The sequence below is a fragment of the Manis pentadactyla genome, chromosome 9 (assembly GCF_030020395.1).
Source record: "Manis pentadactyla isolate mManPen7 chromosome 9, mManPen7.hap1, whole genome shotgun sequence".
NCBI lineage: Eukaryota > Metazoa > Chordata > Mammalia > Pholidota > Manidae > Manis > Manis pentadactyla.
In genome coordinates this window covers 58,169,101-58,188,200 of record NC_080027.1, presented here as the reverse complement: position 1 = coordinate 58,188,200, position 19,100 = coordinate 58,169,101, and the positions used below count along the sequence as shown (strand labels likewise).

The following is a 19,100-nucleotide window of genomic DNA, read 5'->3' as shown; positions in this document are numbered from 1 at the left end:
ACACATCTCTCTTAATATTGTTTCATTCCTGGAGATCCTTTTCTCTCTCTCTGCATCAGCTTCTATGCGTTCCTGTTCTCTGGTTTCTATTCCATCAATGGCCTCTTGCATCTTACCCATTCTGTTTATAAATCCTTCCAGAGATTGTTTCATTTCTGTAATCTCCTTCCCGACATCATCCCTTAGCTCTTGCATATTTCTCTGCAGCTCCATCATCATGGTTATGAGCTTTATTTTTAATTCTTTTTCAGGGAGATTGATTAGGTCTATCTCCGTCTCAGGATTTGCCTCTGTCATCTTGGTCTGTATCAAATTCTTCTGCATTTTCATGGCGATAGAGGTATTTGTGGGGAGCTGGCAGTGTGTTGGCTAAGAGAAAGTCCCTTCTTGCTGGTTTGTGGCCTTCCTCTCCTGGGGGAACAGGGACCCCTAGTGGCTTGTGCTGGGCAGCTGTGTGCAGATGGGGTTTCTAATTCTTGTCTGGCCCCTGTGGAGCTCTGTGGTTGCTGTATGTGTGGCCAGCCTCAGGCTGCTTCTCCAATATGGTGGAGCCGTGTTGGAGGGGGAACGGGCGGGAGGCCGTTTATCTCCGTGAGGGGCCTCCGAGCTGCCGCCCAGGGGATCACGGCGCCCAGGAGTTCCCTGGGATTCCCAGTAGCTGGGTTAAGTGTCCCGGGACGCTTCCATCCAGTTCTGGGGTCCCTGTCCTTTTAAGACTTTCAAAAAGCTCTCGCTTTTCTTTGTCCCGGGTGTGCTGGCTGCGGGGACCCACTCACAGGTCTTACTGTCCTGTTTCCCTAATTTCCAGCACCCCACGCACGCACTGTGTCTGCGCTCTGGTGCGGATGGCTAGGGCTGGGTGATTAGCAGTTCTGGGCTCCCTCTCCCTCCCCGCTCCGACTCCTCTGCTCCCTCCGGGAGCTGGGGTGAGGGGTGCTCGGGTCCCGCTGGGCCGCGGCTTGTATCTTACCCCCTTCACATTGTGCTGGGTTCTCGCAGGTGTAGATGTAGACTGGCTGTTGTCCTGTGTCTTCTGGTCTCTCTTTTAGGAAAGTTGTATTTGTTGTATTTTCAGAAATATATATGGTTTTGGGCGGAGATTTCCACTGCTCTACTCACGCCACCATCTTGGTTCTTCTCTGTGTCATCGTATTTTAAATATGTATAAATCTGCACTGGCAACCTAGAAAGTTAAGTGCTGGAAATAGACTAAAGAATATAGAATAAAATTTTACAAAACCTAACAATGTCAATGAGCAGAAACACCTTTCAGGTTCAGAATTCTCCCTGACATCAAACAGTAATCAATAATACCCTAGAAACAGGTAGCAATAGGGAGTTGGAGCAAATGTATTAGATTGATGAATGTCTAGGGATTCAAACAAACCCCAGACCCAGAATTTTACTCACTACTAAATTCCCGTACATATTGATCTCTTGCTTATCTGATTATTGCAATTCTCCCAGTTAGTTTGCTCTTTCCCCACCAGTTAACAGTTTCTTGTATAACCTTCCAGAATTGTTCTGTGTAGGACAAGCATGTATATGAAATCAAATCCTACGTCATTCTCCACCTTGCCCTTTTACTTATTGATATTACATGGAAATGATTGCATAATAAAGCATATAGATCTCATTCATTCTTTTTCACTACTTGGATATACCAAAATTTATTTAACCAGTCCCCCTAATAAATTATACTTTTTGATTAAATAAGAACATTTCACAATATGCACAATATGGTTGTACTAATATCTCAAATCATAAAGAGAAAATAAAGGATGGTATGATGATAAATAAGCCTAAGGCACTGGGCTGTCATTGGAACTATATAGACATTTAAGAACTGATGTGTATTTAGGATGGTTAGTCTAATACAGGAAATGACTCTAGTAAAATGCAGTATTGACTTGCTATGAGAGACGTCCAAAGGAAATAGGTTGAAAGCACAAGGAAAGGTTATAGTAATTCTGTCTCGAGCTCTCAAACAGGAACTACAAATAGAGGGATGTAGATGCATGTGAATTGAGATCACTTAAATATAATGTCATATTTGACACATATAAAAGAATACACATAATGTACATAGTATGTTTTAAAGCATAGTAGTAGAATATTCATGATCTACCCTCAATTAAGAGTATTACTGATACCACTACTGAAAGAATAGTACTCCCAACCCATCTCCCTGTCTCCCATCTAAACAGCACTACCAGATCACTTTTACCTTGTTTTCTACTTTGTTTCAGAGAGTTATATCCATGAATAGGTATACTTACCTTGGCCCTAAAGCCAGAAATGGATTAGAGGCTCCCTCTGCTGGTTTCATGTGTACACGCCAAGTGGTTAAATTTTTGCATAAGTGACGTTAGCACAGTAATAGCAATTATATTAATTTTTTATTGAATGCCTACTATGTGTATTAAATGCTTTGCATATCTTATTTAAAATTTAAAACACCCTGCGAAGGAGGTGATGGTTTTCCAAACTAATAGATGAGGAAGCATAGGACTCAATGAGATTAAGTAATTTGCTCAAGGCTACATACACATCTGATAAGGGAAGAACTGAGATATTAACCCTGGTCTGAATCCAGAGCTGTGCTTTTAATTGCTGGACTTAATTAGATAATTTATGTAAAGCATTTTGTTCAGTGTTTGGCAGAGTAAATACTCAGTAAATGGTAGTTGTTATTACAGTGATTGGTAAGATGGCAAGGAACAGAAAATTGGCAAAAGGACATGTAGAACTACACTTTGAAGTAAAGCAACATTAAGATTTGGAAACAGAATTAGAAGAATAGCAGGTGTGTAAGAAGGAAGAATAAAGCAGGGGGGATTACACTCCCCAACTTCAAGCTCTACTACAAAGCCACAGTAATCAAGACAATTGGTACTGGCACAAGAACAGACCCATAGACCAATAGAATGTAATGGAGATCCCAGATAGAAGCCCACACATATATGGCCAATTAATATATGATAAAGGAGCCATGGACATACACTGGGAAAATAACAGCCTCTTCAACACCTGGTGTTGGCAAAACTGGACAGCTACATGTAAGAGAATAAAACTGGATTACTGTCTAACTCCAAACTCGAAATGGATCATATATCTGAGTGTAAGTCATGAAACCATAAAACTCTGAAAGAAAACATAGGCAATAATCTCTTGAATATAAATATGAGCAACTTTTTCATGAACATATCTCCTTGGGCAAGGGAAACAAAAGCAAAAATGACCAAGTGGGACTACATCAAACTAAAATCTTCTGTACAGCAAAGGACACCATCAGTAGAACAAAAAGGCATCCTACAGTGTGGGAGAATATATTCATAAATGACATATCCGATAAGAAGTTGACATCCAAAATATATAAAGAGCTCACGTGCCTCAACACCCCAAAAGCAAATAACCATGTTAAAAAATGAGTGGAGGATATGAACAGACACTTCTCCAAAGAAGAAATTCAGATGGCCAACAATTGAAAAGACGGTCCATATCACTAATTATCAGAGAAATGCAAATTAAAACCACATGAGATATCACCTCATACCGGTTAGGATAGCCAACATCCAAAAGACAAGCAACAACAAATGCTGGCGAGGATGCAGAGATAGGGAAACCCTCCTACTCTGCTGGTGGGAATATAAATTAGTTCAACCATTGTGGAAAGCAGTATGGAGGTTCCTCAAAAAAGTAAAAAATAGAAATTCTATTTGACCCAGGAATCCCACTCCTAGGAACTTACCCTAAGAAAACAGAATCACAGATTCAAAAAGACATATGCACCCCTATGTTTATTGCAGCACTATTTACAATAGCCAAGAAATGGAAGCAACCTAAGTGTCCATCAGTAGATGAATGGATAAAGAAGATCTGGTACATATACACAATGGAATACTATTCAGCCATAAGAAGAAAACAAATCCTACCATTTGCAACAACATGGATGGAGCTAGAGGGTATTATGCTCAGTGAAATAAGCCAGGCAGAGAAAGACAAGTACCAAATGATTACACTCATCTGTGGAGTATAACAATGAAGCAAAAACTGTAGAAACAAAACAGCAGCAGACTCACAAAACCCAAGAATGGACTAGTGGTTACCAAAGGGAAAGGGGTTGGGGAGGGTGGGTGGGAAGGGAGGGATAAAGGGATTAAGGGGTGTTAGGATAAGTGCCTGTAACGTAGGGGGTGCATTCAGGGAAGGCAATATAGCACAGAGAAGACAAGCAGTGACTATAGCATCTTACTATGTTGATGGACAGTGACTGTAATGGGATATGTGGTGGGGACTTGATAATGGGAAGAATCTAGTAACCAGAGTGTTGCTCATGTAATTGTGTATTAATGAAACCAAAAAAAAAAAAAAAGATTGTATATCAATGATACCTTAATAAAAAAGAAAAAAAAAATTGAGAGACCAAAAAAAAAAAGAAAAGAAAAGAGTAAGTAAAATTAGTTTCTTCAAGTATTTCAGAAACAAATGAGAGCTGCAGCACTGGGGAGGATTCTCATGACCTGTAAGACCCTTTGGGATCTGTTTCCTGCTCCCCTCCCCACCTTCATCTTCTGCCATTCTGACAGGTTTTTTCTGCTGGTCACACGTAAACTTGCAGTTCCTGAATGGGGCATGCACTTTCATGCCTCCTTGCCTTTCTACCTGCTGCTTCCTTTCCCTGAACATTCACTCACTTGGCTAACTCCTGCTTACCCTTCCAGACTGGGCTTTAGTGCCACCTCTCCCAGGAAGCCTTCCCTAATACTCCAGGTTAAGTAAGTTCATGCCTCAGCCTCTGTTGTAATCATTATCACACTGTGTTATAGTTGCCTATTTACTTATCTGTTCACCACACCAGACTGTAAGCTCCTTGAGCTTGGAGTGGCCTCAGTAAAAGTGTTTTGAAATGAATGAATGGTCCTGACACCATCTTGTTGTGATCAAGGTCAGTCATTTTATGCCCCACCAAATTAGTCAGCAGAACATGGGCTTTGGAGCTGCTAATTTCAGCTGTGGTACTGAAATCATATGTAAACTACAGATAACTCTTTTTTTTTTTTTTATTGAAGGGTAGTTGACAACAGTATTGCATTCCATTATTTTCAGGTGTACAACACAGTGATTCAACATTTATATACATGATAATTCTAGGTACCAGGTATCACCATACCAAATTGTTACAATATTTTGACTATATTCCTTATGCTATACATTACATCCCGGTTACTTATTTATTTTACAATTGGAAGTGTGTTTATATATATATATATTTTGTGAGGGCATCTCTCATATTTATTGATCAAATAGTTGTTAACCACAATAAATTTCTGTATAGGGGGGTCAATACTCAATGCACAATCATTAATCCACCCCAAGCCTAATTTTCATCAGTCTCCAATCTTCTGATGCATAACGAACAAATTCTTACATGGAGTACAAATTCTTACATAGTGAATAAGTTACATGGTGAACAGTGCAAGGGCAGTCATCACAGAAGCTTTCGGTTTTGTTCATGCATTATGAACTATACACAGTCAGTTCAAATATTAATATTCATTTGATTTTTAAACTTGATTTATATGTGGATACCACATTTCTCTATTATTATTATTTTTAATAAAATGCTGAAGTGGTAGGTAGATACGAGATAAAGGTAGAAAACAGAGTTTAGTGTTGTAAGAGAGCAAATGTAGATGATCAGGTGTGTGCCTGTAGACTATGTGTTAATCCGAGCTAGACGAGGGCAATAAACATCCATGTATGCAGAAGATTTCTCTCAGAACATGAGGGGGGAGGTTCTAAGCCTCACCTCTGCTGCTCCCCATTTTCTCACCAGATGGCCCCCTGCGACTGTGCCTGTCGTAGGTTGTTCCTCCCTTGAGGAATCTTACCCGTCTCTGGCTAACCAGTCATCTTCCGGGGCCATACAGGGAAATGTTAAGTTGATAAGTGAGAGAGAAGCCTTATTGTTTGAAAAGGTTAGCTTTTTACTTCTTTGCATATTTATGCCCTGTGGCTTGTATGCCCAGCATTTGTCTTGAGGTATCTTTACCACTTGGAAGAATTATGATACTCGGTAAATTTGATATGAGGCACGAATTCTATTTAAGGGTTGTATTAGGAAGGAAGAAGAAAAGCTATAGAAGTAGCAGGCGGAAGAAAACATGGGGAGATTGATTATTTCTTTGACATATCTTCTTGTACAGTAACTTCAGCATGTACAGGTTTTAAACTACTAATTAAATTGTGCACACACATTAACATAATAGGAATATAGTTACCTAACCAAAGCATACCTGTAATTACCAGCCATCTCCAGTGAAACCAAGAAAACCAGTTAGGCACCTTAGGCATTTGTGAAAACTTATCTATGATATGGTGGATATTGTCCGACTGAACTTAAACAGTCTGAGAGAATTCAGATAAACTAGAACAACGCATTCCTGGGGACTGTTCATATCCCATATGTTCTTCTAATGATAAATAGTCTGTGGTTGTAAGATTTTGGAGTGCTACAATTTGCACTTCTCCTAATTCTTGGTTGAGTTCCAACAGTATAGATCCAGTCCAATTTTTGTTTTACTGTATGCACAGGCCAGCTTAGATATCTCCTTCATCATTCCCATGGCAAGTCCAGGAACTGGTGGGATGAGTGCATCTACACCTGTGACAGTGCGTGGATCTTTGTTGGAGTTTTTTTTTTTTGCTGATCATCTTCTGTCATGAGTCTTCCCGAGAGTGCTGATGTTGAAAGTTCTTTTTCATATCGTATCTTAGTTCATTTTCGGGGTAGCCAAATTAGGCTTTGATCCTCTGTATAAACACAAACAGACCCTTTGCCTACACTTTTATATGCCCTTTATATCATTGTGTAGAACTCATTAGAGGTCACCACATAGGAACTGCTTTTTTTTTTTTTTAATCATTAATCTACACTTACATGAAGAATACTTTGTTTACTAGGCTCTCCCCTATACCAGGTCCCCCCTATATACTCCTTTACAGTCACTGTCCATCAGCGTAGCAAACTGTTGTAGAATCACTACTTGTCTTCTCTGTGTTGTACAGCCCTCCCCTTTCTCCCACCCTGCTATGGATGCTAATCTTAATACCCCTCTTTTTTTGCCCCCCCTTATCCCTCCCTACCCACCCATCCTCCCCAGTCCCTTTCCCTTTGGTACCTGTTAGTCCATTCTTGAGTTCTGTGATTCTGTTGCTGTTTTGTTCCTTCAGTTTTTCCTTTGTTCTTATATTCCACAGATGAGTGAAATCATTTGGTATTTCTCTTTCTCTGCTTGGCTTGTTTCACTGAGCATAATACCCTCCAGCTCCATCCATGTTGCTGCAAATGGTTGGATTTGCCCTTTTCTTATGGCTGAGTAGTATTCCACTGTGTATATGTACCACATCTTCTTTATCCATTCATCTATCGATGGACATTTAGGTTGCTTCCAATTCTTGGCTATTGTAAATAGTGCTGCGATAAACATAGGGGTACATTGGTCTTTCTCATACTTGATTGCTGCATTCTTAGGGTAAATTCCTAGGAGTGCAATTCCTGGGTCAAATGGTATGTCTGTTTTGAGCATTTTGATGTACCTCCATACTGCTTTCCACAATGGTTGAACAAGTTTACATTCCCACCAGCAGTGTAGGAGGGTTCCCCTTTCTCCACAGCCTCGCCAACATTTGTTGTTGTTTGTCTTTTGGATGGCAGCCATCCTTACTGGTGTGAGGTGATACCTCATTGTGGTTTTAATTTGCATTTCTCTGATAATTAGCGATGTGGAGCATCTTTTCATGTGTCTGTTGGCCATCTGTATTTCTTTTTTGGAGAACTCTCTGTTCAGTTCCTGTGCCCATTTTTTAATTGGGTTATTTGTTTTTTGTTTGTTGAGGCGTGTGAGCTCTTTATATATTCTGGACGTCAAGCCTTTATCTGATGTGTCATTTTCAAATATATTCTCCCATACTGTAGGGTTCCTTTTTGTTCTATTGATGGTGTCTTTTGCTGTACAGAAGCTTTTCAGCTTAATATAGCCCCACTTGTTCATTTTTGCTGTTGTTTTCCTTGCCCGGGGAGATATGTTCAAGAAGAGGTCACTCATGTTTATGTCTAAGAGGTTTTTGCCTATGTTTTCTTCCAAGAGTTTAATGGTTTCATGACTTACATTCAGGTCTTTGATCCATTTTGAGTTTACTTTTGTATATGGGGTTAGACAATGGTCCAGTTTCATTCTCCTACATGTAGCTGTCCAGTTTTGCCAGCACCATCTGTTGAAGAGACTGTCATTTCGCCATTGTATGTCCATGGCTCCTTTATCAAATATTAATTGACCATATATGTCTGGGTTAATGTCTGGATTCTCTAGTCTGTTCCATTGGTCTGTGGCTCTTCTCTTGTGCCAGTACCAAATTGTCTTGATTACTATGGCTTTATAGTAGAGCTTGAAGTTGGGGAGTGAGATCCCCCCTACTTTATTCTTCTTTCTCAGGATTGCTTTGGCTATTCGGGGTCTTTGGTGTTTCCATATGAATTTTTGAATTATTTGTTCCAGTTCATTGAAGAATGTTGCTGGTAGTTTCATAGGGATTGCATCAAATCTGTATATTGCTTTGGGCAGGATGGCCATTTTGACGATATTAATTCTTCCTAGCCATGAGCATGGGATGCGTTTCCATCTGTTAGTGTCCCCTTTAATTTCTTTTAAGAGTGACTTGTAGTTTTCAGAATATAAGTCTTTCACTTCTTTGGTTAGGTTTATTCCTAGGTATTTTATTTTTTTTGATGCAATTGTGAATGGAGTTGTTTTCCTGATTTCTCTTTCTGTTGGTTCATTGTTGGTATATAGGAAAGCCACAGATTTCTGTGTGTTGATTTTGTATCCTGCAACTTTGCTGTATTCCGATATCAGTTCTAGTAGTTCTGGGGTGGAGTCTTTAGGGTTTTTTATGTACAGTATCATGTCATCTGCAAATCGTGACAGTTTGACTTCTTCTTTGCCAATCTGGATTCCTTGTATTTTTTTGTTTTGTCTGATTGCCGTGGCTAGGACCTCCAGTACTATGTTAAATAACAGTGGGGAGAGTGGGCATCCCTGTCTAGTTCCCGATCTCAGTGGAAATGCTTTCAGCTTCTCGCTATTCAATATAATGTTGGCTGTGGGTTTTTCATAGATGGCCTTTATTATGTTGAGGTACTTGCCCTCTATTCCCATTTTGCTGAGAGTTTTTATCATGAATGAATGTTGAACTTTGTCAAATGCTTTTTCAGCATCTATGGAGATGATCATGTGGTTTTTGTCTTTCTTTTTGTTGATGTGGTGGATGATATTGATGGACTTTCGAATGTTGTGCCATCCTTGCATCCCTGGGATGAATCCTACTTGGTCATGGTGTACGATGGTTTTGATGTATTTTTGAATTCGGTTTGCTAAAATTTTGTTGAGTATTTTTGCGTCTACGTTCATCAGGGATATTGGTCTGTAATTTTCTTTTTTGGTGGTGTTTTTGCCTGGTTTTGGTATTAGGGTGATTTTAGCTTCATAGAATGAGTTTGGGAGTATCCTCTCCTCTTCTATTTCTTGGAAAACTTTAAGGAGAATGGGTATTATGTCTTCCCTGTATGTCTGATAAAATTCCGAGGTAAATCCCTCTGGCCCGGGGGTTTTGTTCTTTGGTAGTTTTTTGATTACCGCTTCAATTTCGTTGCTGGTAATTGGTCTGTTTAGATTTTCTGTTTCTTTTTGGGTCAGTCTTGGAAGGTTGTATTTTTCTAGGAAGTTGTCCATTTCTCCTAGGTTTCCCAGCTTGTTAGCATATAGGTTTTCATAGTAGTCTCTAATAATTCTTTGTATTTCTGCGGGGTCCGTCGTGATTTTTCCTTTCTCATTTCCGATACTGTTGATTTGTGTTGACTCTCTTTTCCTCTTAATAAGTCTGCCTAGAGGCTTATCTATTTTGTTTATTTTCTCGAAGAACCAACTCTTGGTTTCATTGATTTTTGCTATTGTTTTATTCTTCTCAATTTTATTTATTTCTTCTCTGATCTTTATTATGTCCCTCCTTCTGCTGACCATAGGCCTCATTTGTTCTTCTTTTTCCAATTTCGATAGTTGTGACATTAGACCATTCATTTGGGATTGCTCTTCCTTTTTTAAATATGCTTGGATTGCTATATACTTTCCTCTTAAGACTGCTTTTGCTGCGTCCCACAGAAGTTGGGGCTTAGTGTTGTTGTTGTCATTTGTTTCCATATATTGCTGGATCTCCATTTTGATTTGGTCATTGATCCATTGATTATTTAGGAGCGTGTTGTTTAGCCTCCATGTGTTTGTGAGCCTTTTTGCTTTCTTTGAACCGTTTATTTCTAGTTTAATGCCTTTGTGGTCTGAAAAGTTGGTTGGTAGGGTTTCAATCTTTTGGAATTTACTGAGGCTCTTTTTGTGTCCTAGTATGTGGTCTATTCTAGAGAATGTTCCATGTGCACTTGAGAAGAATGTGTATCCTGTTGCTTTTGGATGTAGAGTTCTGTAGATGTCTATTAGGTCCATCTGTTCTAGTGTGTTGTTCAGTGCCTCTGTGTCCTTACTTATTTTCTGTCTGGTGGATCTGTCCTTTGGAGTGAGTGGTGTGTTGAAGTCTCCTAGAATGAATGCATTGCATTCTATTTCCTCCTTTAGTTCTATTAATATTTGTTTCAGGTATGTTGGTGCTCCTGTATTGGGTGCATATATATTTATAATGGTTATATCCTCTTGATGGACTGAGCCCTTTATCATTATGTAATGTCCTTCTTTGTCTTTTGTTACTTTCTTTATTTTGAAGTCTGTTTTGTCTGATACCAGAATTGCAACACCTGCTTTCTTCTCTCTGTTGTTTGCTTGAAATATCTTTTTCCATCCCTTGACTTTAAGTCTGTGCGCGTCTTTGGGTTTGAGGTGAGTCTCTTGTAAGCAGCATATGGATGGATCTTGCTTTTTTATCCATTCTATTATTCTGTGTCTTTTGATTGGTGCATTCAGTCCATTTACATTTAGGGTGATTATTGAAAGGTATGAATTTATTGCCATTGCAGGCTTTAAGTTTGTGGTTACCAAAGGTTTAGGGTTAGCTTCTTTACTATCTTACTGTCTAACTTAACTCGCTTGTTGAGCTATTATAAACACAGTCTGATGATTCTTTATTTCTCTCCCTTCTTATTCCTCCTCCTCCCTTCTTCATACGTTGGGTGTTTTGTTGTGTGCTCTTTTTAGGAGTGCTCCCATCTAGAGCAGTCCCTGTAGGATGCCCTGTAGAGGTGGTTTGTGGGAGGCAAATTCCCTCAACTTTTGCTTGTCTGGGAATTTTTTAATCCCTCCTTCATATTTAAATGATATTCGTGCTGGATACAGTAGTCTTGGTTCGAGGCCCTTCTGTTTCATTGCATTAAGTATATTATGCCATTCTCTTCTGGCCTGTAGCGTTTCTGTTGAGAAGTCTGATGATAGCCTGATGGGTTTTCCTTTGTAGGTAACCTTTTTTTTCTCTCTGGCTGCCTGTAATACTTTGTCCTTGTCTTTGATCTTTGCCATTTTAATTATTATGTGTCTTGGTGTTGCCCTCCTTGGATCCCTTGTCATGGGAGTTCTGTGTACCTCTGTGGTCTGAGAGGCCATTTCTTCCCCTAGTTTGGGGAAATTTTCAGCAATTATTTCTTCAAAGACATTTTCTATCCTCTTTTCTCTCTCTACTTCTTCTGGAATACCTATGATTCTTATATTGTTCCTTTTAGTTTGGTCACTCAGCTCTCTTAAAATTCTTTCATTCCTGGAGATCCTTTTATCTCTCTCTGCATCAGCTTCTCTGCGTTCCTGTTCTCTGTTTTCTAGTCCATTAATGGTCTCTTGCATCTCGTCCATTCTGTTTTGAAGTCCTTCCAGAGCTTGTTTTATTTCTGAATTCTCCTTCCTTAGTTCTTGCATATTTCTCTGCAAGTCCATCAGCATGGTTATGACTTTTGTTTTGAATTCTTTTTCAGGAAGACTGGCTAAATCTATCTCCCCAGATTCCTTCTCAGGGGAAGATGTACCAGATGTCGAAGCTGTCTGGGTTAGTCTTGTCTGGATCATATATTTTTGCCTTTTCATGTTGACAGGTGCTATTGACTGTCAGCTGGGAGGGCCAAAATTTTCACTTGCTACTGGCCTTTCTTTACTGGGACAACTGCGACCCCTAGTGGCTTGTGTTGGGTAATTGCGTGTAGAGTGGGTCTTTGTGTCTTGCCTGGCCGGAAGGGAGAAATTTCCCTTTCTGTGGGCGGAATTTGTCTCAGGCTGCTTCTCTGCTTTCGCAGCGCCCGGTGGGGTAATGGATGGGGGGGGCTGCTTGACTGTCTGCCTCCGTGAGGGGACTCAGAGCTGTTGCCCAGGGGGTTAGTGCACCCAGTTTTCCCTGTAATTTCCAGCTGCTGTACTGTGACCTGGGTTGTTTCCGTCAAGCTGTTAAGTCCATGTCCCTTTAAGACTTTCAAAAAGCCCCCGCTTTTCTTTGTCACAGGGACATCAGCTTCGGCACCCGCTCAGAGGTCTTACTCCCTGTTCCCCCAGTATCCAGGGCCCCCTGGGCACGTACTGTGTCTGCGCTCTGGCCCGGATGGCTGGGGCTGGGTGTTCGGCAGTCCTGGGCTCCGTCTCCCTCCCGCTCTGCCTATTGTTCTCCCGCCGGGAGCTGGGGGGAGGGGCGCTCGGGTCCCGCCGAGCCGGGGCTTGTATCTTACCCCTTTCACCAGTCGCTGGGTTCTCGCTGGTGTAGCTGCAGTCTGGCCACTGTCCTGCGTCTTCTGGTCTCTCTTTTAGGGCTAGTTGTGTTTGTTTTATTTTCAAAAGTATATATGTTTTTGGGAGGAGATTCCCACTGTCCTACTCACGCCGCCATGTTGGCTCCGCCTCTCAGATAACTCTTTCAAATGGTGTTTTAGAAATCCAAAGGTTGGCCCTCAGAAAGGGTTCCTTTAACTAAGATGGATATACATTTAGGGAGTTTGAAGAGATGGGTAGTAAATGAACAGAAAAATGAAGTGAAGTCCACCTAAACTTAATTGAAAATTCTAATGACTGTGTGAAAAGCAAATTTGAACATTGTGAAGCTTTCTCCCTCCATTTTTTTTCTCGTGGCTCTTATAAGTCAGAACTCAGAGATGAGAGATAAAGTTTTACATATATATATTTATATGCATAATTAATTTTCAGATTTTTTATGTCCTTTGTCTTGTCTTTTATCTATCTTGCCCCTTTTATTCATCTTTCCAAAGTCTATATATGCTGTATTTAATTAAGCAGATATTTTCCCCTAATTTTCTATTTGTTGTGAATATACTAGTAACATACAAAAACTTCTTTGGAAATAATTCAATCCAAATAAAACATTTAAAAAATCCATAATCTGTCCACAGGTACTTATATTTTTCATACAACTTTGGGTTTTACCTTTTTTTACTTAACATATAAACTTTTAAAAGTTTTCCATGTTTTTCAACTTCACTGTTGCAAGTATGTTTTCTTCTTTGTTACCAAATATAATTATGGATTGTGTATGACATCAGTTCTTTATCTCCTGTGCATTCTTTACCATGGAAAAGAATATCTGTAGAAGACACAAAACACCACATGGTCCCTGCCCTCTGGAAGCTTCTAGTCAGTTTGAGGAGAGGAGGCATCTGAATCATATGGAGTCCTTTTTTGCCAACATATTACTAAATGGCCTAAGTTTGAAAACAGTTTAGAAGACTTACATCTCAAACGTAGTTTTATATATCGGAATGTAATTTTGTACATTACTGATTTGTACCAAAGAATACTTAAGACAGATGGGAAACAGGTGAACATTAGTAAGATTTCAAAAGTTTCTGGCAATTTCTATGTAATATTAAAGTGTGGTATAAATATCCTGTTCATGTACACAGCTTTGAACTTTTTGTTTTTATAAATGATGTAGTAAGAGGAAATGGGAACCCAAAAGATCCTCTTAGAAAAACAGGGCGCTGGGTATTAAGATTAACATGCATGGGGGGGTAGGAGAAAAGGGAGGGCTGTACAACACAGAGAAGGCAAGTAGTGATTCTACAACATTTTGCTATGCTGATGGACAGTGACTGTAAAGGGGTTTATAGGGGAGACCTGGTATAGGGGAGAGCCTAGTAAACATAATATTCGTCATGTAAGTGTAGATTAGTGATAGCAAAAAAAAAAAAAAAAAAGGGCAGTTCCTGTGTGGTAACCTCCAACGAGTTCTACACAAGGGTATAAAGGGCATATAAAAGTGTAGGCAAAGGGTCTGTTTGTGTTTATACAGAGGATCAAAGCCTAATTGGGCTACCCCGAAAATGAACTAAGATACGATATGAAAAAGAACTTCCAACATCTGCACTCTCTGGAAGACTCATGCCAGAAGATGATCATCAAAAAACCCCAACAAAGATCCACGCACTGCTACAGCTGTAGATGCACTCATCCCACCAGTTCCTGGACTTGCCATGGGAATGAGGAAGGAGATATCTAAGCTGGCCTGTGCATACAGTAAAACAACAAAATTGGACTGGATCTATACTGTTGGAACTCAACCAAGAATTTGGAGAAGTGCAAATTGTAGCGCTCCAAAGTCTTACAACTAAAAACTATTTACTGTTAAAAGAACATATGGCATGTGAACAGTCCCCAGGAATGGGTTGTTTTAATTTGTCTGATTTCTCTCAGACTGTTCTAGTTCAGTTGGACAATATCCACCATATCATAGATAAGTTTTCACAAATGCCTAAGGTGCCTAACTGGTTTTCTTGGTTTCACTGCAGATGGCTGGTAATTACAGATATGCTTTGGTTATGTAACTATACTCCTATTATGTTAATGTGTGTGTGCAATTTAAGTAGTAGCTTAAAACCTATACATGCTGAAGTTACTCTACAAGAAGATATATCAAAGAAATAATCAATCTTCCCATGTTTTCTTCCGCCTGCTACTTCTATAGCTTTTCTTCTTCCTTCCTAATTACAACCCTTAAATAGAATTCGTGCCTCATATCAAATTTACCGAGTATCATAATTCTTCCAAGTGGTAAAGATACCTCAAGACAAATGCTGGGCATACAAGCCACAGGGCATAAATATGCAAAGAAGTAAAAAGCTAACTTTTTCAAACAATAAGGCTTCTCTCTCACTTACCAACTTCACATTTCCCTGTATGGCCCCGGAAGATGACTGGTTAGCCAGAGACGGGTAAGATTCCTCAAGGGAGGAGCAACCTAAGACAGGCACAGTCGCAGGGGGGCCATCAGGTGAGAAATTGGGGATCAACAGAGGTGAGGCTTAGAACCTCACCCCCCCGCTCTGAGAGAAATCTTCTGCATACGTGGATGTTTTATTGCCCTGGTCTAGCTTGGATTAACACATAGTCTACAGGCACACACCTGATCATCTACATGTGCTCTCTTACAACACTAAACTATGTTTTCTACCTTTATCTTGTATCTACCTACCACTTCAGCATTTTATTAAAAATAATAATAATAAAGAGAGAAATGTGGTATCCACATATAAATCAAGTATAAAAACCAAATGAATATTCATATTTGAACTGACTGTTTATAGTTCATAATGCATGAGCAAAACCGAAAGTTTCTGTGATGACTGCCCTTGTACTGTTCACTATGTAACTTATTCATTATGTAAGAATTTGTTCTACATGTAAGAACTTGTTTGTTATGCCTCAGAAGATTGGAGACTGACAAAAATTAGGCTTGGGGTGGAATAATGATTGTGCATTGAGAATTGACTCCCCTATACAGAATTTTATTGTCGTTAACAACCATTTGATCAATAAATATGAGAGATGCCCTCACAAAAAAAAAAAAAAAAAAAAAAAAGGACAGACTTCCAATGGTAAAATAAATTAGTAACCGGGATGTAATGTAGAGCATAAGGAATATAGTCAAGATATTGTAACAGCCTGGTAGGGTGATAGCTGGAACCTAGAATTATGTATATAAATGTTCTACCACTGTGTTGTACACTTGAAACTCATGTAATGTAATACTGTGTGTCAACTACCCTTCAATAAAAAATAATTATTAAAAAAAAAAAAAAAAAAAGAAAAACAGGGCGCTGCCTCTCTAACAGCTATAGAAATCTAGCCCAAAATAGGTGACCAAATTATTCCTCACCTGGTGAAAGAGGTATCAGTATATTTTCCAATGGAACAAATGCCAAGTGCTTGCAGCACATGAAGCCTATTACACATAGCCTGCTGAGAAAAGAAAATTTTCTACTAGGACAGTAAAATGGTCCTTGTAGAACTGTAGGTGATGAGAGAGAACAGGTAAGGAGGCTGCGAATAGACTTTGAGGTTTTGTGGGGGGTTGAAGCTCAGTCTTTCTCACCCCAGGGCAAATCTGTGTGCCCTGCACATTGAGTGCCATCAGTGGAAAAATGTAACTGTCGGTTGGGTTGGGGTGGAGGGTGCATTTATGTAAAGTTTAATACAGATACCTTTGACTATAAATGATCATTTATCACATCTTAATACTAAGAGATTTATTGATGAAATACAATTAATTTTTCATTTCACTTTTAGTGCCCACATGGAGTGGCCAAGAAGTAATGAGTCATAACTTTGAGGTACAGCTGTCCAACAGGTAACACTGAGTGTAGATTTGCATTTATCCAACTAAAAATTGTGCACTTCATAGATAACAATAACTGTTTACATAACATGTACCAGGCTTCTGCAAACAAAGCTAAGTAGTACAGACAAATCCAAAAGTACAAGGAAGCAGTGTTATCTAGTCTTTGGTTTCTTACCTGAAAGTAGATCCAAGAATGCTTTGCAAACTTTATATCAGATACATACTTGACACTTAAAGGGCAGAACTGGTTTCCTTATTTGTAGACAGTGATTTACTGATCCTATATCTAAACATCTGAGGATATTAAGAATTTTCTTAATTCCAAAGAGAATTTGTCCATACCACTTAAAAATTAGTATGTATTTATTAATCATACATAAATACATACATAAATACATTAAGAAATTAGTCCAATATGGATGGAAAAGCCATAGTATAAATGGGATGCACAGATCCTTATATATTTTGCCTTTATTCAGAGGCCTTCAGGGTCTGTGCCCTAGAGTTGGACCCTATATATCTTATATATAGCTTCATGCCATTTTTTGTTACACCTTCACATATTATACTTTCCTGAAGTCTAAGTGGTAGAGATTTTTAGCTTTTTAAACCTTCAGCTTATGACTTTTAGAATATACCTGGAAAGAATATTCTTACTGAGAAAAGCAGTGTTGTATAATCCATTCTAATGTGATTCTCTGTATGTATGATTCTGCATTTATAGTTTTCAAAAGGAGGAAATCCAAGTATGCTTGTTTAATGTATATCATTTTTTATTATTTACAAAAAGAATGTATGCTACAGATATCTGTAAAGTAGATGAAAAGCTGGGCATAGTCCCATTCTCCAGAGACAACCACTGTTATCAGCTTAGTGTCCATGTATAACATTTCTTTCAGTGTCTGTGGACATTATAAATTTTTATTATTTTTATAATAATAGGTTTATGCCATTCACATTATCTTGAAAGTTGCTTTGTTTCCTTAATGAATCATGAGCATTTTTCTGTATTGTACATATAAATCTACCTACCGTATTCTTCTCAAGAGCTGTATGGCACTATGATTTGGGTGGTGATTTATTTAACCCATCCTCTTTTGATGAGTTGTTTCCAAAATTTTTGCTGTATCAAATAAGGCCAACAGGCTTACATATATCTTTGCACACTTGAGCACATTGCTATAGGATAAATTCCCTAGAAGAGGAATTTCTGGATCAGATGTTGCCAAAGCTTCCTCCTAAAAGATTGTATCACTTTACACTATGAATAGTGGTTATGAGAATACCTGTTTTTCCTGTAGCTTCTCCAAAAGTAGTCATCAATCTCTTTAATCTTTGCCAATTTTGATAGGCAGAAATGATGTATTTATTGTTTTAACTCATATATAGTTAAACAGTAGTAGTAGTTTCTTTTTATGTTATTAGGACATTTTTATTTTCTGTGAACTGCTTATCTGACATTTTAAGAAAAGTTTAATCATTAGATTAGCAGTAGGCTTTCCTAACCACTGTTGTATAACTCTTATTTCTGTGTTATAAAAAAACCTAAATACCTTAAGCAGAATGTAAAACTGAATGTGCATATTTTGTGCATTTTCTGAGATGGTACTTTGTTTTTGTAACCTAGAGCCATGGAACTGTTACGGGTAAAAGGCCAAAGATCTTGGTCTGTTGGATTATCAGTAGCTGACCTGGTTGACAGTATTGTAAATGATAAAAAGAAAGTACATTCTGTATCAACTTTAGCAAAGGTAATTGCTATTTTCATTTTCTCAACATATTTTTAAACTTTTATTATACTTCTCATATTTTTGAACTTTTATTATAAAACCAGAAAAAGTAATGTTTGTACTGTAACCCATGTATCTTCAATAGCACCAACTTTTAGAGTAACACATGGGTGGACACAGTTTGGTCTAAGCCCTATCCTATTTGGCTACGGGAAGTCTGTATTTCTACCAGGTTGCCTTTCACCCCCATGTAATTTTTGGGAATCCCCGAGAAACATTTGTATGTTCCATAAACTTCTGGTTGTTGTTTATCACCTCCAAACAGGTCACCCCAAACTGACATGCCTACTAGTCTTAGCAGGTCATCAATCCTCTCTCCAGTTTAGTTTGTCCTTTACCACCTTCTCCCATGCATAAAGTCCCTAAAACATGGCTAAGATGAGGCATAAATGCTTAACTATTTTCTTGAAAACCTTATGAATACCAGGAGGAAAATAAAACATGGAAAGGAAAAGTTAAAACAGGTATTTGACCGCATATTTGATTGTGCCCAGAGCCCCATGTATGCCCCTCCCTAGGGAAGCCATTGTGTCACTCTTTTTTCTTAGCCTCCAAACTGCTACCCATATTGCAGGGGGGCTAGCTTACCTTCCCACAAAGGGGGCATCTTTGGCTAAGTTCTCCCTTCTCACAAAAGTTTTCTGAAACAAT

The 19,100-nt window shown here is 38.9% G+C and overlaps 1 protein-coding gene across 5 annotated transcripts in view; it reads left to right on the top strand.

The window, feature by feature from the left end:
• Positions 1-19,100, top strand: part of UEVLD (UEV and lactate/malate dehyrogenase domains) — an 80,905-nt gene that overhangs the window by 59,028 nt on the left and 2,777 nt on the right. For all 5 annotated transcript variants that reach the window (XM_036920147.2, XM_057507456.1, XM_036920145.2 and 2 more), the window contains 2 exons: positions 16,608-16,668; positions 18,287-18,410. In XM_036920147.2, coding sequence (XP_036776042.2) covers positions 16,608-16,668; positions 18,287-18,410 — 185 coding nt within the window. The remainder of the gene's footprint in view (positions 1-16,607; positions 16,669-18,286; positions 18,411-19,100) is intronic.